General features: G+C 48.2%; 10 protein-coding genes across 10 annotated transcripts; 7 read left to right on the forward strand and 3 right to left on the reverse strand.

Moving 5' to 3' along the window:
• Nucleotides 1-669: 669 nt before the first annotated feature.
• Nucleotides 670-4,310, forward strand: N7487_004789 (putative histone deacetylase complex subunit (Hos4); the record flags this gene model as incomplete). Its single annotated transcript, XM_056872536.1, has 2 exons — nucleotides 670-4,044; nucleotides 4,098-4,310. 2 exons carry the CDS (start codon nucleotides 670-672, stop codon nucleotides 4,308-4,310), a joined length of 3,588 nt encoding a protein of 1,195 aa, XP_056730256.1.
• Nucleotides 4,311-4,736: 426 nt separating this feature from the next.
• Nucleotides 4,737-5,660, forward strand: N7487_004790 (40S ribosomal protein eS12). The gene is made up of 3 exons (XM_056872537.1): nucleotides 4,737-4,834; nucleotides 5,083-5,401; nucleotides 5,474-5,660. The coding sequence occupies exons 1-3, from the start codon at nucleotides 4,832-4,834 to the stop codon at nucleotides 5,596-5,598; spliced, it is 447 nt and encodes a 148-aa protein (XP_056730257.1). The 5' UTR covers nucleotides 4,737-4,831; the 3' UTR covers nucleotides 5,599-5,660.
• A 518-nt stretch (nucleotides 5,661-6,178) lies between these two features.
• N7487_004791 (uncharacterized protein) lies at nucleotides 6,179-8,271 on the reverse strand (the record flags this gene model as incomplete). Its single annotated transcript, XM_056872538.1, has 5 exons — nucleotides 6,179-6,864; nucleotides 6,925-7,108; nucleotides 7,170-7,838; nucleotides 7,907-8,140; nucleotides 8,200-8,271. The coding sequence occupies 5 exons, from the start codon at nucleotides 8,269-8,271 to the stop codon at nucleotides 6,179-6,181; spliced, it is 1,845 nt and encodes a 614-aa protein (XP_056730258.1).
• A 622-nt stretch (nucleotides 8,272-8,893) lies between these two features.
• Nucleotides 8,894-10,878, forward strand: N7487_004792 (transcription factor domain-containing protein; the record flags this gene model as incomplete). Its single annotated transcript, XM_056872539.1, has 5 exons — nucleotides 8,894-9,009; nucleotides 9,070-9,666; nucleotides 9,727-9,930; nucleotides 9,977-10,251; nucleotides 10,304-10,878. 5 exons carry the CDS (start codon nucleotides 8,894-8,896, stop codon nucleotides 10,876-10,878), a joined length of 1,767 nt encoding a protein of 588 aa, XP_056730259.1.
• A 484-nt stretch (nucleotides 10,879-11,362) lies between these two features.
• N7487_004793 (cytochrome P450) lies at nucleotides 11,363-12,982 on the forward strand (the record flags this gene model as incomplete). Its single annotated transcript, XM_056872540.1, has 4 exons — nucleotides 11,363-11,386; nucleotides 11,442-12,548; nucleotides 12,598-12,770; nucleotides 12,826-12,982. The coding sequence occupies 4 exons, from the start codon at nucleotides 11,363-11,365 to the stop codon at nucleotides 12,980-12,982; spliced, it is 1,461 nt and encodes a 486-aa protein (XP_056730260.1).
• A 741-nt stretch (nucleotides 12,983-13,723) lies between these two features.
• N7487_004794 (uncharacterized protein) lies at nucleotides 13,724-14,795 on the forward strand (the record flags this gene model as incomplete). Its single annotated transcript, XM_056872541.1, has 4 exons — nucleotides 13,724-13,801; nucleotides 13,852-13,955; nucleotides 14,009-14,083; nucleotides 14,132-14,795. The coding sequence occupies 4 exons, from the start codon at nucleotides 13,724-13,726 to the stop codon at nucleotides 14,793-14,795; spliced, it is 921 nt and encodes a 306-aa protein (XP_056730261.1).
• Nucleotides 14,796-15,113: 318 nt separating this feature from the next.
• On the reverse strand, nucleotides 15,114-16,157 carry N7487_004795 (nitronate monooxygenase; the record flags this gene model as incomplete). Its single annotated transcript, XM_056872542.1, has 1 exon — nucleotides 15,114-16,157. The coding sequence occupies one exon, from the start codon at nucleotides 16,155-16,157 to the stop codon at nucleotides 15,114-15,116; it is 1,044 nt and encodes a 347-aa protein (XP_056730262.1).
• Nucleotides 16,158-16,590: 433 nt separating this feature from the next.
• N7487_004796 (uncharacterized protein) lies at nucleotides 16,591-18,790 on the reverse strand (the record flags this gene model as incomplete). The annotated part of the gene is made up of 3 exons (XM_056872543.1): nucleotides 16,591-17,022; nucleotides 17,080-17,371; nucleotides 17,421-18,790. The coding sequence occupies 3 exons, from the start codon at nucleotides 18,788-18,790 to the stop codon at nucleotides 16,591-16,593; spliced, it is 2,094 nt and encodes a 697-aa protein (XP_056730263.1).
• A 503-nt stretch (nucleotides 18,791-19,293) lies between these two features.
• N7487_004797 (uncharacterized protein) lies at nucleotides 19,294-20,958 on the forward strand (the record flags this gene model as incomplete). The annotated part of the gene is made up of 1 exon (XM_056872544.1): nucleotides 19,294-20,958. The coding sequence occupies one exon, from the start codon at nucleotides 19,294-19,296 to the stop codon at nucleotides 20,956-20,958; it is 1,665 nt and encodes a 554-aa protein (XP_056730264.1).
• A 398-nt stretch (nucleotides 20,959-21,356) lies between these two features.
• On the forward strand, nucleotides 21,357-23,091 carry N7487_004798 (MFS transporter; the record flags this gene model as incomplete). Its single annotated transcript, XM_056872545.1, has 5 exons — nucleotides 21,357-21,484; nucleotides 21,553-22,539; nucleotides 22,598-22,729; nucleotides 22,793-22,988; nucleotides 23,017-23,091. The coding sequence occupies 5 exons, from the start codon at nucleotides 21,357-21,359 to the stop codon at nucleotides 23,089-23,091; spliced, it is 1,518 nt and encodes a 505-aa protein (XP_056730265.1).
• Nucleotides 23,092-23,159: the final 68 nt, after the last annotated feature.

Genomic DNA, 23,159 nt, shown 5'->3' on the forward strand with positions numbered 1-23,159 from the left:
CCGAATTAGGGTTAGTGGCCAGAGGTTGGTGCCCCCCTTTTTCGCGGTATCATGGTATCAGCGTATCATGGTATCAATCGTATCAATCGTATCGTCTTCCGTCTTCCCGTATGGACATCTGGAGTATACACATGTTACTAGTATACCCTCGGAACAGGATGTGCATTCAAGGATAAGAAAAAAAAAAAGAAAAGAGGTAAAATATTAGAGCTCTAATGTCGACCCCTCATAGACAAAAGCATATTTCGAGTAGTCAAAAATCCCACCTGCAGCTCGATGATTCTACTGTGGCCAAACCTGACCCAGTGAGGAGCCCTACACCCAATGAATCCAGTCCCATTCCTTTCCCTTCCCGCTTTTCCTCTTCCCTTCTCTTTCTTCCCCCATTCAACCCCCGAACTGAAAAACAACCCTCGAAATTAACCTTCGATCTATATACCTATACCAGTAAATCCAATAACTGGACTTCCTCGACAACTATCCCGTATCGCTCCCGTACCCCCCGGAGCGGTATTGCCCACGTTTCAAGACTCTCTTTGCGGGTGAAACCCGCGGTCGAGGATCGGCATCCGCGCACAACTGCTGGCGTTGTCGACCACGGTTGTTTTGTCGGTCGCGTTTTCCCCCCAAAATGACGAGCGGCATTTCAAGTCTTCGAGTGCTATCGCTATGAGTGATGTCGAGGCAGTCTCTTTACCAGCTGCCCTGGACGTCGGTCAGAATAGGCTTGCCACAGTAAAGCCAGACCCTGTTGGCCCTTCATCACCGGGCAAAGCTCGTGCAGACTCTCACCCACGGGTAGACAGCGATGGACCGACACGTGTACATTCAGAAGGGGAGGAGGAGGACGGGCCTCCTAGTCCTAGGGCGGATTCGGAGGCGGAGACCATAATCCAGTCAGGTCGAGAATCTTTGTCGCCAGAGAAGAAAAGAAAGCATATCAAACACGACCCGAGTCGCCATGAACCTAACGGAATCGATGGACACCAGCGAAAGAAACCACGAGTGCTTGGCGACATTCGAGAACGCGAACGGGAACAGACACGGAGCCCTCCTTCTCCAACCCACCGAGCAATTTCGCCGTCAGTGGTCAAGATCGAAAAGGTCGATGATTCTCAGATGTCAGATACGGAAGGCGTTGCCAATGGAATCGACCGTACGGCAGAGGTACCTCGTGCTTTCCGTAAGCGAAGCCTAAGTGACAGCGCAGAGGAGCAACGGGGTCATCGTCGCGCACACTCCCACGCAACATCCCATCCTGTACGGGAACTTAAACATACCAATAATACGCGCCTCTCAAGGCCTCCATCCAACGCGCGATCACTCTCACCCAGCCGACCATCTCACCAACGATCTGCTTCTGGCTCTCAGTTCCCGACGAAGAAGAAGGCGCCGACCCCCGTGCTCTCAGGCTCTGGGCGACATAGCTCCGAAGATAGACAATCGACGTCCTCCTCCCAAAGCGGTTCCCCAATGCCGGCGCACCTGCGGAAGCTTGGCTCTGGAGTCGGTGCGTCCGCGTCGCCTGCTAAGCATATGGGACCGAAGAAGTTGCGTGACAAGAGTGGCCGGACTCCTCTTGCGCGGGCGTGCGCGGACCGGAAACATGATCAAGTGATGATGCGCCATGCCGAACGACCGGAAGACATTAATATCCCCGATAATGCAGGCAACACCCCCCTACAGATCGCATCGCTTGCTGGAGAAGCCGAAATCGTCAAGTTCCTGCTAGATGCAGGCTGCGAGATCAACACTAAGAATATCGACAAAGACACCCCGTTGATTGATGCTGTGGAGAACGGCAATGTGGAGGTGGTCAAACTTCTGCTTGATGCAGGTGCAAACCCACGAACTGTGAATGCTGAAGGCGACGAGCCTTATGAGTTGGTTCCGTCCTTTGTAGATGATGACGAGTATGAAGAGATGCGGAAAGCGCTTGCAGATGCCAAGGCCAATTTAAGGCCTGGCCGACGCTCAGAGGAACATACAAGACCAGAGAGCAAGGAACCTTCTTCACGACGAGCTTCGGCAGTCAGAGGATCGGTAGCTAGCCCCCGAGATTCGCCTCCGATGCGCAGCCCTCCTCCGGTGGGCGCGGCAAATCGACGAAAGGGCGGGCGAAGCGAAGCCACGAGAAATGACCTTCTGTGGACGAAACCCACATTCGAGAACCTTCGAGAGTTTGCTGCTAAAGGTGATGAGGCTGGGGTGGTGAGCATTCTGAATATTTTGCAGAAAGCCGACAATGCTTCCTTGATTGCTGCAGCAAAGGGTGGCCACCACGATGTCCTCTCTCTCCTGTATGCGATGGGTAATGCAGATGCGGATCCCAACCCGTTGCGTGGTCAAAAACCGGGTTACAACACGCCTATGCTTGCTGCGATTGGTCGAGGCAACAGCGCTGTTATTCAGCTTATCCTAAACCAACCCGGATTCAACCCAACTCGACGGCTGTTTGAAGAAAGGACATATTTTGAACTGTCTCGGGGTCGACAGGGTGAGAACTGGGAAGACGAATATCAAATTCTGAAGGAGGCGCATGAAAGGTATGCAAGTTCTGACAAGGGTCGCAAAGACGACTCACCCCGCCGTGCTCGTGGGAAAGAGAAGGAGGAGAAACGCCCCCCACGCAGAGGGTCTTCCTCCCCTGTCGCGCGCAAGAAAAATAACAGTCCCAACGCCAACCGAAATCGCGATTCTTTGAAAGAAATGGACTCAATCAAGGAAAAACGTCGTCAAAAAGAGCACGATTTATCACGACCATCGGATTCCTCCAAACCCAAATCTTCGTTATCCGTCAGACGAGACAGCGAGTCTAGTGGAGTGGCACCCAACGAAGACATCCGAAAGAGACGACTCATTGCTGGACGTCGCCCCCAGGAGCGCAGGCCAAGTCTATTTTCATCTGATTCACTCTCTGGACGCGAAGAGCCACCGAAGCCACGTGTCGACACAGCACCCGACAACACATTGTCCTTGAAGCGCATTCGCGCTGATGGGTCCCCGGAACGATCTCGTTCACGTGGTACAGATGGTGATCGGTTGTCTCCCGAGGCGCGCAAAAAGAAGAGACGGGTTGTCTCCGAAGATAAGTCTTCTGGCGCTACACATGGTGCGCCAAGACAACCTGATGATACCAGCAAACCTCATCCTCGCCGACCCCACGAGGAATCTACTCGACCTGCTGAACCTCAGCCACATAAACCCACCGACGCCCCCAAGAAACCCTCAACCCGCCCAACTTCACCCCGTCATGATCCCGTTAAAAAGAATGGCGATACGAAAAAAGAACCACACGAGCCTAAAGCTGATCCTATGGAAGACACAATGGCCGTCGCGAAACGTATCGAGCTCGAAGCCCATGAGCGTCGACGAGCCCAGGCCAAGAAAGCGCAAGAGGAGCGTGCTGCGAACGAGAAACGCATCGCAGACGAAGCCGAACGCGATCGCCTGGCCAAGGAAGAAGCCGAACGATTGGCTCAGGTTGAAAAAGCCGAAGAGGAAGAGCGCAAACGCAAGGAGGTTGAACAACGACGCGCCAAACAAGCCGAAGATGATCGCCTGAAGCGGTTGGAGCAAGAACGCGCTCGAGCTGCCAAGATGCGTCGCGATCAGGAGGCAGCAGAGCACCGACGCCGTGAGGCTCTTCCCAGTCGCCTTCGTGTTGCGGCAAACCTCGTGGGATCCAACAATCCTCGCGCGAAAAGCCATGACTGGCTTAAGTCTTTCATGCCTCTTGTTACTGCTCTCACCCGCCAGCTCGATCCTAGCTGTGGCGTGGATGTTGCCGACGAGAAATGGATCCCGAATTACTTGGTTGCGCCTCTTCTGGCTACCAATGATCTGCAACTTTCGCAATACCCAAGCTGGGAGAAGCGAAAGGCCACACCGACTCAACGTGTAAATCTGTGGCGAGTCACTCGTCGCATGTTGACCCATACGGACGATGTTGGCTTCCAAAGCTCGAGCATCGGGCAGATTATGCAGAAGGATTGTGACACGCGCCCAAAGTATTTCGAGATGGAGCATGTCTTCTGGATCCGAGTAAGTTTCCTTGAGCCTTGCAGATTGTGCTTCACAACTAATAAATCTCTTAGCTTTCTGATTTCACAGACCTCGTCCCACACATCCCTCACCTGCACGGCCTAGAATTGCAGTTTTTGAACATGCATGTCGATCCGGAGCCGCCGGTGGCTGGCGCAGGCTTCAGCACTCCCCAACTCAATGGCCATGGCCCGGAAACCTCAGTCGAAACCAACGGCACCGGGCTCAATGGTTATGGCCCTTCTCGGTCTAGTACATACGTCTAGTTTTGTTTTCAGCGTCTTTTCGCAGACCCGGCGCGATGTCAGCAATTCAGCGAAGCGGTGTACAAGGCGGATTCTGATTGTACGATTATGATACCTCTCGCGTTCAGTGATGATTCTACTGTTATTAGGTAGTTTTGCTGTGGTTTAGTAGTCAGTGTGGTCATGAATGTAATCATGCATACCTGTCTGTGTCAATAACACCAAGTTCAAACACAATTCTTCTTAATAGAGATAATGTAGGCACCTGTAGCAAGGCAGAAAATCCCATACTATGTTGGAAACCTAAAGATCAGATTATCAGCGCCATCCAACTGGACTTGTCGTATATACATTCATTGTATAGATGCCAATATCACGTGATTACATCTGCGGGGACTACATGACATAATCGTAGGGCACACACAGCCGAAAAAAGTCGAAATAGCGGGAAATTTCACGCCGCCCGCACCACTTCTTAATTTCTCTCTCCAACAACTCTACTCTTCGAGGATCATCCGATTTCAAGCATAACAAGCAACAAAATGGTATGTTTCATATCTGTGAATTACATTCACGCCATACCCACGCCCGCATCGGATCTCGTTACGACGATTGAGACACTGGAATGGACATGGCCGGCGAGAGCGATTGCGTCGCCGCACTAGAGACTACCCCTCGTCGGCCCTCTTATCTATCCTGCGCCGATCCAGTCCAATTCCAAGTCTCAAGAGTTACGACAGCGATCCAAGCAATGGAACTCTTTACGCACATGATACTAACAAGAATCCTCTAGTCGGACGGAGAAGAGCCCACATCCCCCATCGCCCCCGCTGAGGAGGTCGAGGTTTCTGCCGATGCCGGCAGCGGCCAGATGTCCGTCTTGGACGCCCTCAAGGGTGTTCTGCGCGTCTCCCTGATCCACGATGGTCTTGCCCGTGGTCTCCGTGAGGCCGCCAAGGCCCTCGACCGCCGCGAGGCCCACATGTGTGTCCTCAACGAGGGCTGCGAGGAGGAGGCTTACAAGAAGCTCGTTGTCGCTCTCTGCTCTGAGCACAAGATCCCCCTCATCAAGGTTCCCGATGGAAAGATGCTCGGCGAGTGGGTCGGTCTCTGTAAGTTTACTCGCGATCTCGATACATGATATATCGTTTTAGGGCTATGTTTTCTAACGTTTTGTTTCTCAGGCACTCTCGACCGTGAGGGTAACGCCCGCAAGGTTGTCAACTGCTCTTGCGTCGTTGTCAAGGATTGGGGTGAGGAGTCCCAGGAGCGCTCCGTTCTCCTCAACTACTTCCAGACCGAGCAGTAGATTATTTCTACTGAGCGGCTGTGAGTAGTGGACCTCGTTTTAGACGTCGGGTTGACTGGGGGCTTTGTGGTGGGGATCAAAGGAGGAATACATGAGGGATGGATCAATGTCGAACCAACCGGCTGGACTCGGAGTTCTCTGGGTTTGGTACTTTGGTTGGCGGAGCTTTGTGATATCTCTATTTGGTCTTTTGAACCTGTCATTTCGAATCACCTAGTCTATAGCCGTGCCCCGTTTACTCGGGTTCGCGGCACCAATGGCATCTGGACATCTTGTCTACTTTGACACCAAAGATAAAATGAGATGCGATAGCATCTGTTCCTCATTGTAAAAACTTTTTGACATAAGTACATGTAATCAACATTGTCTCAATATCGCCTGAGCAAACTAGTGTTCTTCGATTAACATCTACTACACAAGCAAGGAGCAAAAATGCCAATCCATGAAGGCTCTTTTTGCACAGAAAGTGCACTGTCCAGTTCCAAAGCCCAAAGAAAGAGACCCCAATCCAATGAAAGAAGACTAAAACTGAACTAACTTCTTTACATTGCCATTTGGTGTTAAGTTGCGCAGTTCCCACTTAACACCAAAATCGATACGCCAAAACACCGATAATAGGGAGTGGAAGGAGGCAATAAACAAGCTTCGCCCAAATGGGGAGAGATACACTCATAAACCCAATGCTGTATAACCTTACCGCTTGTTCGAGAAAAAGGGTAGCGTTAGGTCTTCGGTCCGCAAATGCAGTCTCCACCATCAAGGAGCAAAGAATGAGTACAAACATCCAAAGACCCGCGAAGAGGAAAGCGTCTAATAATATCGTGGTCGTATTGGCGAAAGGATCACCCTGTGCCGCCCAGAGGATAACTGCAAAAGCCAACCTGCCTATATGTACACTGATCAGATCAGATATTTTGAGGTGGGAGACCCAATCATTATGCGGGACGTTGAGGTCCACGGTGGTTGGGTCTGCTATAGAACGGGGTTCGAGTGGGGGTATGAATTGGCCGTCAGAGAGTGTTTGTGATCTGTCTTGTACGTGAGTCTCATCCTCTGCGCGAGTAGAAGCGAGTTCGGGCAGAGGTACGGTGTCGCCGTTAGAGAGAGGTTGTTCGTCATCCTCTGAGCGAGTCTCGTCCTTTGGGCGAGTCTGATCTTGGGTAGGAGTCTGATCTTGTACACGAATCTCATCCTGTGTGCCAGTCTCGTCTTTTGCGGGAGTCTCATCTTTTGGGGGAGTCTCATCTTGTCCGCGAGGCTCATCTTCTACGCCAGTATTAGACCTCTCAGTTGAACCTAGATAATAACCACCAGAACTTGACTCACCTTCCTGTATATATTCGATGACTGTGATGAGCGGTGCGGCCAGTAACACCACAGAAGCAACTTGGCCAAACGACCAATCATTGAAACCAGTCAACGAAGCCTCGAGGCCAATTTGTTCCGGTCGGTATATTGTCCTTATCATTCGGGAAATGCCACATACAAAGGCGATAGTTAACCAGCCGACCTAAGGCCAAGTCAGAAAACATGAGATATAACCAACACCCGTTCCATATAAGATATCTGACCTCTGTAGCGGCAGAATCCCACACATCCACGAGCACCAAACACGTGAAGTAGACAGACAAGAGGGGAAGGTAGCAAAGCACCAATTTCAGACTCCGTGGTGAGCCCGATGCGCCGCTCCAGTTAGACACATTTCTCCAGTCATTCACATCGCTCCAGTCATACGCAATATGCATCAACCTTCGTATGGGCCGTGCAAGGAATGTTCTGGCTCGTCCAACAACACCAACTGAAAGTGTATCGTAGAGGTTAATCACCCTCGAAGCAAATCCAAAGATCATCAAAATCATCATGTAAGGCATCGACAAAAATGCAGAATTGATTCCCGGATGAGGGCGCATATAACAAATTGCAGGGTCACTAAGAGTCGGGTGATCATCATTGTCTGCGCCAAAAGCCCAATGATAGTTTCCGGTGAAACTAAGCCCCACGATCAATAGTATCACTGATACACCCACTGCTAGCAACCTAAATACCCGCTCAGTGGGGTGATCATGGAGATGGTTGCGCAGAAGCGTTAAGCAGGAGAACTGAGTTAGGCAGGAAAGCCAGCCCAGGTGGACGACGACTTGCCAATGATAGGTTGATAGGCCGCATCTGAGCTGGAGAAACCCACTGACCAGGATGGAGAAACCCGTCACTATTTGTATGTCACTCAATTCTCGGATGCACTGTTTTTTTTGAAGTTGTTTTCAATCATTCCTGATTCCCTAATCTGATCTCGTGAGAATTAACCCACCTTGAGTAAGAAGTCTGCGCGTTTTTGGCGGCCATTGTTGACGAAAGGTACGTGACTTAGGATTAACCTGAGGCCGTTCAATATGCTTTCATCTATCGGGTTAGGTCGAAATGAAGTTGCTGGAGTTTGACCATGTTTTTGAAACGGTTCCCGGGTTGGATCGTAGATGGCGATGTAGTGGAGAAGAATGACCACTACAGTGAAGCCGGCAGTCACTATATTGTTGATAATGATCTAAGAATGTGAGATGCGCCCATGGTCAACAAGTGAAAGGCCCAAGGGGAAACTCATACCCCAATCCCAGTGATATCGCTGTTTTCAGATAATGCGGGGGTGGGAGCTGAGCAGTTGAAATTGCAGGCCATAACGTGACCGAAAGGCGTCTGATTCCTTTCCCGTATATCTATCAGAGTATCTCTCTTTATTGTAGACCCCTAGGTTGTTAGGGTGAAGTTGTTGAGGTAGACATGGGGGGTTTCTACCTACACAGGATATCCTCGCTTACGCACGTGGTGGTGAGGCTGAGGTTTATTGGTATTGGTATAATCTCTGTTGTTATACGTCTAGGATAAGCCCTATTTTGTATAAGCCGGATCTTTCCCTTTATTTATGGCTACAATAGACTACATTAAGAAGATATTTAACAGAGCGGTGCTTATACACTTGTCGCATACTCCAGGGCTGTATGGAGTACAAAATAGGGCTGGCCAGGTCCCCGGGACCAGTGGATCGTCTTAGTCAGCCGGATTTCGCACCTGGGCAACTTTCCAACTCCGACGGCCCATGTGTGTTTATTTGTTCCTTTGAGCTCCTTTAGGCAAATCTCTGCTTTTGCTTTCTTTGTCATTTTAGGTTCTAATCTTGATGAGAGAGAGAGAGGTATATTGGCATTATTTGCTATAAATTTAGTCCATATTAGGGTTTACATCTTTCTGAGATACCCTAATCTATTTAATCCCCCAATCCCGAATCCGACCGGACATCGGGATGGAATCCGCTCAAATCCCAGCCGGGACCCCGGCGCCATATGGCCGTGCATGTATGAACTGTTCCCGTGCCAAGTGCAAGTGTATTCTCCCTGCAACTGGTACTGGCTGCGAAAGGTGAGTGACACTGCTAGACAGTGTGGCAATAATAGCCCGAACTAAGCACACCATGGGTAGATGCCAGCGCCTAAACAAGGAATGCCGGCCTGCGCAGACAGTCCGCAAGCGCAATAAGCAACCGTCGGGTTCTAATACTGCCCATCTCGAGGCCAAACTTGATTGGATTATGTCCGCATTTGAAAAGAGTGGTGGCCCCCCTGGTCTTCCTCCAGATTGGCAGCCTGTAAACCTAGGACAGCGTTCACGGCATGATCCAAGTCAATCTGCACCAACCGCTCAAAGTCCACCTAGTGTCTCTTCTCTTTCGACTGCAGAAGAAGGACATTATCCTGCACGGGTTCTACCTTCGTATGATAAGGAGATCTTGTCCCTGATCTACGTCCCGCCCGCCATGGCTCAAAAGTGCCTCGACCATTTCCGCACTCGGAACTTACAATATCTCCCCTTTGTTTATATTCCTGACAGCATGACCTCTGACCAACTGCGACAGAAATATCCATTTCTCTGGGTATGTATTATGGAAGTCACCACATTTAATAACCCAGAAAAAGGCGACTCTTTCGGGAGAATAACCAACCATATTCACCAGAGAGTTATGCTCGACCTTGTGCCGAGCATGGATCTTCTCCTTGGAATAATGACTTTCATATCATGGTGAGCAGAAAAGAAGTACCCTTTCGAAAACCACTTTCCTCATTATAATTCTCTTTGCAGGGTTTCATACTCTAGAAGGCCATTCCTAAATATCTACGCACACATCCTAATGGCAGTTGTCGCCGAGCTTGGGATCAATGGCCCGAATGATTATTCGGCCATGAGTTCTTTCAAAGACGCCATTGGAATGAAGCAAGCTCCACCCGCAGCCAGAACACTAGAAGAAAGAAGGGCTGTGCTGGGATGCTACTTGATTTCATCAAGGTAAATAGTAAATACCTCGATAAACTCTCTAAACAATAATTAACAGCTATACTATCAGCGCCGCATTGGCAATATCCAGGATCGACGCTATGCGCTGGACACCGCACATGGAAGAAAGTCTTTCAATACTCACCGAGGCTAAAGAGTGTCCCCAGGATGAGCTTTTAGTTGCACTAGTCAAGATCCATTTGGTCTTAGACAGAGTTTATCAACTACGGCGGGATGGTGATGTTTTTATCTCGTTGCCCTTCTATTTGGATAGCTTCAAAAATCAATTAGACACAGTGAAGGGCCAAATCCCGCCTCACCTTCAACATCACAGTGCGTCTCTACCCCTCTTGACTCTCCACAGCCATGACTAACAAGACAAAAGGAGTCATCCTGCTGTTTCTCTACAATGCCGAAATCATAATCAACGAACTGTCAATAGGAACCCCCGCCATTCCACATTCGCCTGATCCCCGCCGCCTCGACAGCCTTTACGCCTCCCTTCGAGCAACAAAGGGCTGGCTAGATGTATGGATAGAATTCGAAGCAGAGGAGTACCTACAGTTATCATGTATAATCTTTTTCCAATTCACTCGAGGCATTGTCAGCCTGTACCGGCTCACCGTCCTGGAAGACCCGGCATGGTCCAAAAGTATGGTCCGAGACACCGCAAACATCCTCGAATACCTGAACAGAAACGAAGCCATCATTAGAAGGGGCCCAGACCTTGCCACTTTCGACCACAGCAAGGAAATGAACCTCCTCGAAAAGGGGCTGAGAATGATCCAAGGCATGCGAATGAACTGGGAGCCGAAATTGATGGAAATGTGGCGCTCAGATATACCCGGTGACAATGGGATAGATAGCGACATGATCCAGTCTAATGCTGTACTCCCTGATGTTATGCCTGTGGGTGAGATTGATGAGGCCTGGATGATGGACTTCCTTGGCTCATTATGAATCTTGGCCTGTGATGCTTGAAACCGTGGACAAAAAGTGAGATGGGGTTTAAAAGCATTATACATAATATAATTTACCCTAATATATTGTTGAATCTTTGGAATCTCCCACAAATCTCCAATCTATGGCATGCAGAGCTGCAAGCTCCGAGGCCACGGAAATGATTTTCTATTTACCCAAGAGCACCAGGGTGTCTACAGAGTCGAACACAACTTTATAATCCGGCATTCCTTCGCTAAAATGCACGTTCGAGATGCACAATGACCAAGCACTAAGACGCTACCCAGGTGGGATTCCATGTGACATTGCGGGGAAATGTCTACATGCCACTTGGCCCATCCTTCAAACCATAACTGCTTGATTGTTAAGCACCTGAAATATCCATTGTTTTGTCCAAAGACTGCCATCTATCAAGACGGGCTAACTATTGATTCTCATTATGCTATCTTGGAATTCTAACACATGCACTTTTGATACGATACACATGATCTGTCTGGTGGCCATCACTGTAAGTGCTTTAATTTTCTTTTTGCATATCAGTCACATCACTGAGAATGTTCCAGCTGCTAGGATATCTTTTATGGACTGTGGTTTACAACCTTTACTTAAGCCCACTGTCGAAGTTTCCGGGACCGAAACTTGCCGCATGCACCAATCTCCAAAACCTATACTGGACATCAACAGGGCAGTATCACTACAAACTCAAGGAGCTCCATGATAAGTATGGAGATGTAGTTCGGACGGCTCCCATGTCTCTTGTCTATCGCAGCCCGCAGGCATGGAAAGATATCTACGGCCACCGCAAACCGGGAGCTGGGTCGTTCCTGAAAGACCCCAAATTCTACCTTCAGGGGCCGAGAGGACCAAACCTTCTCAATGCCAACGACGAGGATCATTCAAGAGAAAGAAGATTGCTCTCGCATGCCTTCTCTGAAAAGGCCCTGCGTGAGCAAGAAGGCCTAGTTCAATCATATGTTGACATGTTGGTGGAGCGACTGAGGGAGGTAGTCTCATTATCGCAGGAAACAATCGACATGTCTCAGTGGTACAACTTCACTACATTTGATATCATCGGGGATTTAGCTTTTGGAGAGCCCTTTGACTGCTTACGGAAAAGCCAATACCACCCATGGGTCAAGATAGTCTTTGTGAGTATGAAAGCGATGGCATTATTGCGTCCATTGTTAGTCTATCCTTTTTTGGCACCGATTGTCAGAAGGCTTCTCCCAAGAAGGCTCACAAAGATGCGAGAAGAGTCATTCGCCTTGGCAACAAACAAAGTCCATCGACGATTGGAGACCAAGGTTGAACGGCCAGATTTTATGACTTACATCTTGCGATACAATGATGACAGGTCTATGACCATACGGGAGATGGAAGCAAATGCAGCTTTGCTGATACTCGCTGGAAGTGAGACGACGGCCAGTCTACTCTCAGGGTTCACCTATTATATCATGGCAAACCCTATGTCCTATAGGAAACTCGTGGATGAAATCCGAGAATCATTCAAATCTTACGAAGATATTGATTTCCAGAAAGTTGGTCAACTGACTTACCTGAACGCAGCACTCGAGGAAAGTTTGCGGGTTTACCCACCTGTTCCGGCTATTATTCCGCGGGTTGTACCTAAGGACGGTGCATTGATCGATGGGCAATTCGTCCCAGAGAACGTAGGTCTCTACTTCCAATTGTAATCTTTATGTATATTGACCTCAAAAGGTTTCTGTGTCTGGGGCCCACTATTCTACCTACCATTCCGAGTCTCATTTTACCAAAGCTGACTCGTTTATCCCCGAGAGATGGCTGGATAACAGAGACAAACGCTTCAAGTCGGACAGTCGGACAGCAGTTCAACCATTCTCACTTGGGCCCCGTAACTGTCTTGGAAGAAAGTGAGTTTTGGCATTTGATACCTTCGGGGATTAGCCTAATTGTGTCCATTTACAGCCTTGCCTATGCAGAAATGCGTCTAATTGCGACCAAGGTCTTCTGGAGCTTTGACATGACCATGCACGAGAGTTCAACCGCTTGGAATATCCAGAAATCCTATAATATTTGGGAACGCAAGCCATTGATGGTAAACCTCTCGCTGGCACAACATTGAAAGTGTTGCAAAATTAGCCGTATTATGCGTTTTATTTAGTGTAACTGAGTGCTGTGGATTGCTATACAAGGTGTCTAGGTAGATATAGGATCACTCGCCACACTCGTGATACGAGACGAGGAACCATGGACGACTAGCACATCACTATCTGCCAATAAACAAAGCTCTCGATATTTTATTTGCGTGTCATGTGTAGAACAGCTGTCTCAGTTTATTTGCCTTTAGGTGAGCTATTAAATGTATATCTTGCTGAAAACTCTGTTGTACATACATGTATAAGGTTGTCATACAGTAGTTAGTCTTTGCTATCTGTACAAGCATGTGTACAACCCTGAAATTGAGACATCAATCAATGTTGGAGGTGCGGAACCAATATTGAGATCTAGCCGAACATGCAGACATGGGCTATGGTTGCACATTTGAAGACAAGGCTCGGATTTGATGTTTTTAACGGTCTAGTCCGAAAAAGCCACAGCTCTAAAGTTACACGCCATGAAGTTTAAGCGTGTTGACCGTTGGGTTTATCCATATTCCCCGGTAATGCCGGCTCTCTGGCGAATCGAGATCAATATCTAGATCAGACGACATGCAGACTTGACAAGGGCCTAAATCTTTGTATCGCAACCCAAAGGAAAAGTAACACGCTTCGATAGCGAATTCGAGTATAAAGGTTGCTCCTAATCCAACGGTCAACCCACTACTCACCATTGACTATTACAACCATCGCAAACAACAAACAGAATGTCTAGTTTCGTAAAGATTCTTGCACTTGTGCCTTTGGCACTAGCTGCCAGCCCGGTCATGATGGTCACTAATCAGGTACGGCTGAGTGTGTTTACACCCGATCAATTCATTTACTTTCTATCTAGGCCATGGTTTTCAAAGAAAACGACTTCGCGATGAATGCCGGCCGAAAAGGATTACTCATTGCGTCTGATGGAAATTGCATGAATTTCGACAACATGTCCGACTAGTAAGTTGAATCTTCTTCGCATGACTATGAAGTTTTGTTAACCAAAGCATTAGCCGCATGAATGTTGGATCAGTCTATGTCCCATGTTCATCCGAGGTCAAGCAAGACATGATGTGCTCAATGTACTCGTAAGTGCAGAGTCTCTGACTACAAATATCTAGTGCTAAATCATCTAGCGACAACTCTTGCAACAACGAGCTGTTCACATTCACCCGACCCCATGCGAATTTGCTGAGACAAGCTGTTGGCGGTGGTGTTGGCAAACATGCCAGAAGCATGAAATGCATGACGGTTCAGTCTCCTGCCGATAGACAAGGACATATCTTCTCAAGTGATCATGCGTCCACCAAGAGTCCAAGCAGCTGCCCCAATGACAGATGTTCCAGTGGAATGAACTGTCAATCAACCCACCCGGATTATGGCATGTACTGCTCTTCAAGCTCCATGACCTGCCAGCGAACTTCTGTAACTGGCTCCCTTTGCAGAGAGGATGGCCAGTGTGTCGGGGGTTATTGCCAGAGTGGTATGTGTATGGCTGCCGCGGAGAACCTGCGTTGTATGTGGGGCTCTGATTGTCCTTCTGGCCTGCGGTGCCGTCCTACTCGTGTTCTCAATTCGCTTGGGGCTTCCATGGTCGAGATGGTCTGTATGAAAGATGAGGATGTTCGCGGCATGCAGTGCTCTGCTGAAAAGCCTTGCGCAGAGCATATGTCCTGCAGTCTTCAACATGAAACTAACGCGTACTGTGAGTGGGACGGTACTTGTGCACTGAATAATATGAGTTGTATGTCGGGCAGCCAATGCTGCTCTGGAGTTTGCAGGGCCAATTTATGCCAGTGACAGTCGTCAGTGATAGTCTTTGTGGAGGATGCCAAGCTTGGAGCAAACGGTATTGAAATTGATATATGAACTGGATTATAGCTGGTAATACGCGTGGTAGCTGAGGATAATTGAGATTCATTAGCAATGGGAAATTTTCTCTCTGATCGTGCCTGAAGTTGGACCTCCTAACGAAACTATTCCGACACGTTCGAAGGCATTACCACACGGATGTTTATAGAGATCTCAACTTATTTATCTGATCTGATGCACAGAGTAAGTTTTTTTAATCAAATCTCAGCCCAGCTGTAGGCAACATGGTCGTTTGCATCATCCCTTTCAAGGACACAGCCGCTGAATTCTTTCCAATGCATCATCTCGAATATCATAAACAATATCTTCTGCAGCTTTCACATCATGTATCAGTCCCACAGAGGCTCCTGCATATGTCGCTAGTCTCCCCTCAGGTCCCCATCCCTTGTCTCCCGTCTTAATAGCTTCATCATGAAGCTTTTCCAGTTCCTCGAAAGACTTCCCTTCCTGCTGCTCAACAAATGATTTGTTTAAGATAGTCCGGGGACTGTATTCTTCTGGCCACCCAAAAGTACCCCTGAGGTGATTATACAGTAGCGTACGGGTGGTTGAGGTTGCACCATCGACTGCACGCACAACTTCATCCTGGTAACCCCGGCTAATGCGTGCTTCACTGGCAGCCAGGAATCGCGTCCCCATCACCACGCCCGAAGCTCCAAGACACAACGCCGCTGCAACACCACGCCCATCTGCGATTCCGCCAGCCGCAAACAAATGAATTTGACTGCCTGCCATGGCATCTGCTACTTCGGGAAATAGCGCCATAAGACCCATGCCATCTTTCGCCCGGCCGTGACCACCGGATTCAGCCCCTTGCACAACAACAACATCTGGTCGCTCCCGGTTCTGGAGAAGCTCCTTTGCCTCCTTCAGAGTGCCAATCTGAATCCAGATTTGGGTATCAGGTGATACCTGACGGATTTTGCTAGACCAGTCGTCGTATTCCTCGGGTCCCTTTCGTGGGGCATATAGCCAGGCTGCACATGGTTTATGCTTCTCAATAGCGGTGACGGCAACATTGATGTCGTCACCCCAGAGTTGGTATCCTATGCCGACAGGTAGTGTCGAGCCGGGAGTTGGCGCTGTGTTGGCCGCTTGGCGTATGAGCGATGATGCTTTCTCGAGATCATCACTTGTGTCCTGTGTTTTGGCACCGGGACCGATGAATCCCAGTCCACCAGCGCTAGAGACGGCTACTGCCAGTGCTGGACCGGACATTACTTTCATAGGGGCGCTGACCACAAATGGACTAGATACCCATGGGTATCGCGATAGCAAGCTTGTCGCCATGGTTTCGTGTTCGAGATGGTCGGCAAATATTTGGCTAATGTCACTCTAAGGCCAGTGGTAATTAACATGCGATAAGACGTGCGGGAGGAAGCTTGTTTTAAATGTTGTTTAAACATGATGTTTCGAATTTACCGAGGCATTTTCGTCGACGTCATAACAATCGGTAGTTCCGCAATATCCGCATTCTATTCCGTACCTACATAGTACATACGTTGCGGGAGGAATATGCCTGCAACTGTTGAAAAATGTTAACATATTATTACTGAGGGTATTAAAAACAACAGGCATCAAATGGTTTTGTATAGTTATTAGAGGCTGGTTAAAAAAAAAACCTTGAATTCTTGTTCAAGCATTCCTCTAATGTATGCACTATCCAATATTCACAACTCTAAATTAGTCTTTCCTGACTTGTGCCGCGGAAGAGTCTGTGTTTTCAAAACATAGTCCACTCATCGCTCATAGTGCTTATGTCAAAATTGATGGCCCAATCTGCAAGGTCAAAGTGATCAAAATCAACGAAGCTAGTCGTATCCATATCCGTCATTGTTGTGGTGTTTAGCGCAGGTAGTGTTGGGACTGGCTCTGGTATACGATCAGGAGGCTTTGTAGAACTGGCTGTCGTAAAGCTATCCAAGATGTGGTCGAGCTTGCGCGAGATAGCCTTTGAGGCTTTGATGCAAAATACATGATTGGTCTCACTAGGACTGGAAACGGTCTCGAGTTGAGACACTAGGACAGAAAGATTTCGAATAAGAGTGGATGTCTTGATGCCAACAAGAAGTTGTGCTCCTCTTGATGAATCTTGAATAGAAGTTTCCATTGCAGTAGAGAGGATTGCAGCACATGGCAAACCATATGAGAGAATCTTGCACCCGTTAATGAGAGGTATTTTATACCGGCGATATTAGAATGGGGTACATACAATGCCAGGCAGATCGCGAGGTGAAGATGTTCTCCCGCGACAATTCGTCATTTTCACAACTGTTTCGAGCATGTTCGCTGACACCTCAAGCAACTCTGGTTGAAAAGTCGTGTTACCATCACCCCTGCCAAGTAATCGATAAATTTGAAAGTGGATGTGAAGATATGACAGGTAGACCTTTGCATGCATATAGCAATGTGCGGGTGGGAGATTCGATGCCCAGCACTCCTGTCTGTATTGAAGATAATGGGGTAAACTGTTCCACGCTACATAGCAGCGACTGGACAACTCTCTACAGTATCTTCAGCATGTGAAAGGGGCAAAATAGTACAAGAGCATACCTGAGCTTGATATTATCGGCAGGTTTTATTGATCGATATTGATATTCGACAATTTCTTCACGAAATTCTGCTAGAATATAACGTATCCGAGCCCACGTGGCGGCTCTATATTTTCCATCTGTGTTCCAGCCGTTTTGCGTAAGCCTGTCTTTTGCTTGTTCTATTTTGTCTGACGATGTGAAAATTTCGTCATCAGATAAGTCCAACGGCAGGTTGCAGTCTGCATGTCGAGCAGTTATTCGAGGCGGCCGGTTGAACACTGCTGCGAACACTTTGTCAAGATAATAAGCTCTGACAAAGCTTCTTCGTCGACACTCCGCCAGAAAAAATGGCGTGACTGAGTGTGTTGCTTCTCTATTCAAGCCCAATGCTAGTAGATCTGTAGCGAGGTCGCCTACCCGTCGCCAGACACCTAGACCTAGGACACTGTGAATATGCGAACTGCTTGTTTCAGGAACGCTGGACTCACTTGCATCTCCCTCAAAAAGCGTGGTAAGTTGCAGATTCTCATGAGCAAGCCATACCATAAGATCAGTTGTTTCTGGTGCAAGCTCACGAGCCAGCCGCAAGCATGAGTTGCCATACCAACCCATTTCCGTAGTGAACTTATCATCTTGGTATTTATCGTCTCCATAACCTTTAGTATAGAGAGAAGAGCGTGCTGCCATAGTATATAATAGACCAAGAGTTTCTATGCGCAAATTCGCTCCGCTGAATAGCGCGCAGAAGGCCTCCAAGTCCAAGTCTTGCGTGATGGCTACGTCCGATGAGGATGAGCGTAAAATATCTTCTGCTAGTTGCGGACCCTGATGAATGGAGATCCGGTCGGTTCTCTCTTCTCTCATGTAACCCGAGTCTGCGAGACACGTTCGAAGGGAAGTGATCAGCTGCAGCACAAGTGGCCTAGGTACAAGTGCAACTTGACTGAATGAATAATACTCGTGGATTCGTTTTTCAATAACTGGGAATAGTTCCAATTGGGAGACAATGTCTTCAATGGTTGTTAAGTGCTCATTGTGTGCCTTTATATTGTAATTGTGGCCCCCGGTGACCGTATCACGCGATGTCAAACCGTTGGGTTCTGCCGACAGGAACGGCCATGTGTGGAATATTGGAGTTCCAGTCGAGGGACTATTGGCATTGTTTGAAGGTTCACTTTGTACCACACTGGTTGAGCTGGGTGGAGTTGAGATAGTCGATCCCTGGAAATTCCGTTGTTTGGTCAAAGGCGCAGGGTGATACCAGCATTGTAGACCGCGGCGTTGACATGAAGCACAGACGGGTTTCCTGTGATCACACCGAATCTTGCATTTCCGGCATGGCTCACAAGAAGCCAGAGAGCGATTACGTCGGCGACTTGGCGCTGACATGTCAAGACGCTCCGATAGACTCTCTAGCTATATGCTGTCTATGAAGATGATGCTAAGGGAGCTTCCAAAAAAAAGTAGATGCGGAGTGCCGGATCTCATGTGGTAATTTTAATTATGTATCGGACTTGTATCGGTGTAAACAGGTTAAATACGATGGCCCCGGAATAGCTGCAACATGCGTCCATGACGGGCTACATGTAAATCGGTTACCCCCGATAGCGACTAATTATTCTTCGATGGTTCACTACTAGCCTTAATGAATGTCCCAAATTATTAATCCCCTACATATGGAGTAGGTAAGATGTATAATTCTGTACATAAGCACTGAAAAATGCAGGTCAAATGTTCAGTGAGGCCTCAGGCACCACAGAACTGAGTCTCGACCCACACTCACTTGACCTCCCCACTCATCTCCGCAATACCCGCCCTGACTAGTATCTCTCATTCCACTCGGAAATTGCGGTATCTCTACTCCGTACAGGTGCTGCTTATTGTTCAAAGCTATGTCACAACCCGGCTTGAAGCGAACGTACGTCCGACTGGCCTGTGCGCCATGTCGGGTGCGGAAAAGAAAATGCGATGGCACCGAGCCTTGCAGCACTTGCCGTGAATGGGGCTATGACTGCTATTATGAACCTCGGCCACCACGAAAGAAGCGCCATATTTCCCAACAGCCTTCAGACGAAATCGCCCCGCCAACGCCCCAACAGCCAATTGACTCGGTGGATACACACGGACTGGATCGTCGGTTGTGGGCAAACTCCGGTGCTGCATTTGTTCGGAGGATGGGCCTGAATATCGATCCTGCAAAAGCGCCAAAACTCAGTCTGTTTGGTTGGAATGTTGGAAAGCGACAACTGTCAACCGAATCTCAGGCTGCATGCCCTGTGTTGTCAATCAGGGATATCACATCCTTGGAGCACATGAGGACCCTCGCTCAGATCTACTTCGCTAAGATTGGTCTGTGTTATGGCTTTATTGATTCTTCTCAATTTTTCGAGCGACTGGAGGCTAGGTGGCAATCTCCTGAGGCTACCGGTCTATACGACAGTGTTATCGGTGGTGTTGCTGCACTAGGTTGTTTGTTTTCCCAACGAAACATGACCATCACCGAATTACATCTCATCGGATCGGCACATTCTATTCTCGACACGCATGTTCTATGTGGTGCTCCTCCCGTCGACCTTCTCACTGGATGGACATTGCGAGTCGTTTACATGCGAATGACAGATCTGCCCCACTCAACATGGATGGCGAGCTCGAAGTTGATGCATCTGGTAGAAGCTGCGGGTTTCCACCTAGAGTCCACTGACTCAGTATTTCCGCGCAGTATCGGCACAGACTTTGATCCAAACATCCGAAGACGACTTTTCGGCGTGGCACTACACCTAAATATGTGGACATCGTACGATCTCGGTTTATCAAGAGTCTCCTTTCAAAAGAATGATTTGCCGTTGCTTCCATCAACCTCCGAGGGTGATTTAACAGATGAGCTACTGGGACTTATTCCATTGTCGGCAAGCCTAGACCCAGGAAGGACAAAAGGAGATGAGATTAAGCTAGGGGAAACCCTTTCGCAAATCCTGGAAAGAGTTCATACTGAGCCTCCCTCGGCCATGGCGCAATGCAATCTTGTGCTTTGCATTCTGCGCAGAATTCACACAGAGAAACTCGAAATTTCCGCTCAACTCGCAGAAAAATCCTTAGCGTTGCTGAAAAAGGGACTTGATTGCTCACGCAGTATGGTCAGGAACTGCAGTCCCTGGCAACACATGGCAAATGTACCTTTCCACATCATATGTGTCTTGCTTGTCATGGACACACGGCAATCACTCGCGATGCTCCCCGAAGCAATGGAGACATTGAAGCTCGTCGCATCCACTTACGATACAAACACCATGAGAGAAGCATGGAGTGCGGCTCTCTTGCTAGTTATGCTTCATCAACAGCGGAGGAAAGATGACCTTACGATCTTCAATGGCATCATGAAGATGGAGGAGCAAGAAAGTCCAGCCGAGCCACCCCAGCAAGAATTTCCAAGCGCCGAAGAATACTCATGGCTAGGGGCTTTAGTTGCTGATCTACCCGGTTTGCAAAGGGATGATCTTGATCAGTTTCTGAATGCGGATATGATCGATGGTTCAAGTTTCCTGGGCGGATCTGGATGAGGAAGCCCTAAACGCGTTTATGTTCTTGAGAGAAATCAATGGAGAGAAATCAATGTCTGTTAAATTTTGTCCCGAGTCAATATTTTCTTTCATCAATTTAGCAATTTAACTTTGCTTCCAACTTTAAAACCCGAAAACAAGTATGATATTACAAAGCCTTGCGGAAATTGCGGGTGGTTCTTTTCTTTGCCCGGCTGGTAAAAAAGTCTCCATTCCGCAATACCCGCTTCTATGGAAAGACACATGTAAGCTCACTACATAACTAATAGTCTTAATGCCCCAATATTCTCCCGGAGTACAAGCTCATACTAACTAAGGGAGTTCAACTTGAATCCAGCGCTCCTGGATATCAAACCATAAACCTCATTAACAAAACGTGTCACTACTCCAAGTTCAAAATGCACGAGAAACCGTCAATTGAAGCAAACAAGGCACTTTCAACACCTCTTTCCAACACAACAAGCTACATTGATTTTGAAGGGGCGGGTGACCCCAAACATCCTCAGAATTGGAGACTGTCCACGAAGTAAGCCACAAGTCCAAATCAGTAAGAGCTGGATATCCTGAAACCAAACTGACACCAATTTCACACAGACTTTTCAACTCAATCCTAGTCTGCTCAGGGACCTTAATTGTCTCCCTAACAAGCGCCATATTCGCACCCGGAATCGACGAAGCAAGCAAAGATTTCGGAGTGGGAACGGTTGTCGGAACACTGGGAACAACCCTCTATGTCCTTGGCTTTGCATCAGGCCCCCTGATCTGGGCACCTGCATCAGAGCTACGGGGAAGGAAATGGCCCTTGACAATTGGAATGTTAGGAGGTGGAATTTTCACTATTGCATCGGCAGTAGCCAAAAATATCCAGACCTTGGTTATATGCCGTTTCTTCGCTGGCATGTTCGGCGCCAGCCAACTGACTGTTGTCCCCGGCGTACTGGCCGATTTATACAGCAACGTAACTCGCGGTGCTGCCATTTCGCTATATGCTCTGACTGTTTTTGTGGGGCCGTTTATGGCTCCTTTTGTGGGTGGCTTCATTGCGTCGAGTTATCTTGGCTGGCGATGGACGCTTTACATTCCGGCAATTTTTAGTCTGGCCAATGGACTATTGAGTGTTTTCTTCTTGGATGAGACATACCCGCCTTGTATTCTCGTGGCGAAGGCTGCTGCTATTCGCGAGGAATCACTAAATTTGAATATTCGCGCCAGACATGAGGATGTCGAGGTCAGCATCGCAGGTCTCGTGGAAAAATACTTCACACGTCCATTGACGTTACTTTTTACGGAACCTATTATTCTCGTTGTGTCGGTCTACATGTCTTTCATCTATGGCCTTGTCTATGCGCTTCTTGAGGCATATCCCTTCGTCTTTGAGCATGTATACGGAATGACCCCTGCCTTTGCTGGTCTAATGTTTATTGGTCTCATTATCGGCGTCGTGCTCGCGTGTGCCTTCATTCTTTTCGGGCAGTTGGCCTATGCAAGGAAATTGGCAGAGAATAAAGGCATCGCAGTGCCCGAGTGGCGCCTTGCTCCAACACTCCTTGGAGCGCCTGTTTTTACAATAGGTCTATTTTGGTGAGTAGAATCATTTTGTGCTAGAATGATGTATGATGTCTAACTGGAAAACCATCAGGTTTAGTTGGACGGGGTTCACCCCTCAGATTCACTGGGCTGCACCTGCTGCGGCGGGGATATTCATCGGATTTGGGGTGTTATGCATCTTCCTTCCGTGCTTCAACTATATCGTCGATGCATACTTGCCAATGTAAGTTCTCAGTCTATCTACTCGAGGTAATTCAAACACCCCGCTAACGTACCTGGATCTTAGCGCTGCTTCAGCTGTTGCTGCCAATATCATTCTTCGGTCGGCAGTAGCTGCGGGCTTTCCTTTATTCTCAAGGCAGATGTTTCAGAATATGGGAATTCAATGGGCTGGCACGTTACTTGGCTGCTTAGCCGCCATAATGATCCCCATTCCGATCATATTCAGGACTTATGGTCCTTGGCTACGAGGGAAAAGCAAAGTATTTCCTTAAAAGTGCTATGAGTTAGACCGAACGAAATGACACGGTGAGTTTTTTCCATGGAGTCACAACTGCTACCAAGCCCATGAGGATAGGCATATAGTGTATTTAGTAAGAATTGAAACGCTTTATTCTCAACTTCCCAAAGGCATCGCCCCGATCCATCCTACG

Source organism: Penicillium crustosum (genome assembly GCF_028827405.1).
Source record: "Penicillium crustosum strain IBT 35664 chromosome Unknown utg000002l_segment0_segment0, whole genome shotgun sequence".
Classification (NCBI taxonomy): domain Eukaryota; kingdom Fungi; phylum Ascomycota; class Eurotiomycetes; order Eurotiales; family Aspergillaceae; genus Penicillium; species Penicillium crustosum.

Excerpts from the sequence above, each read along its gene's own strand:
- N7487_004790 (XM_056872537.1), top strand. Across the intron at positions 5,402-5,473 it reads CGGCGAGTGGGTCGGTCTCT|GCACTCTCGACCGTGAGGGT; the intron begins GTAAGTTTACTC and ends TTTGTTTCTCAG.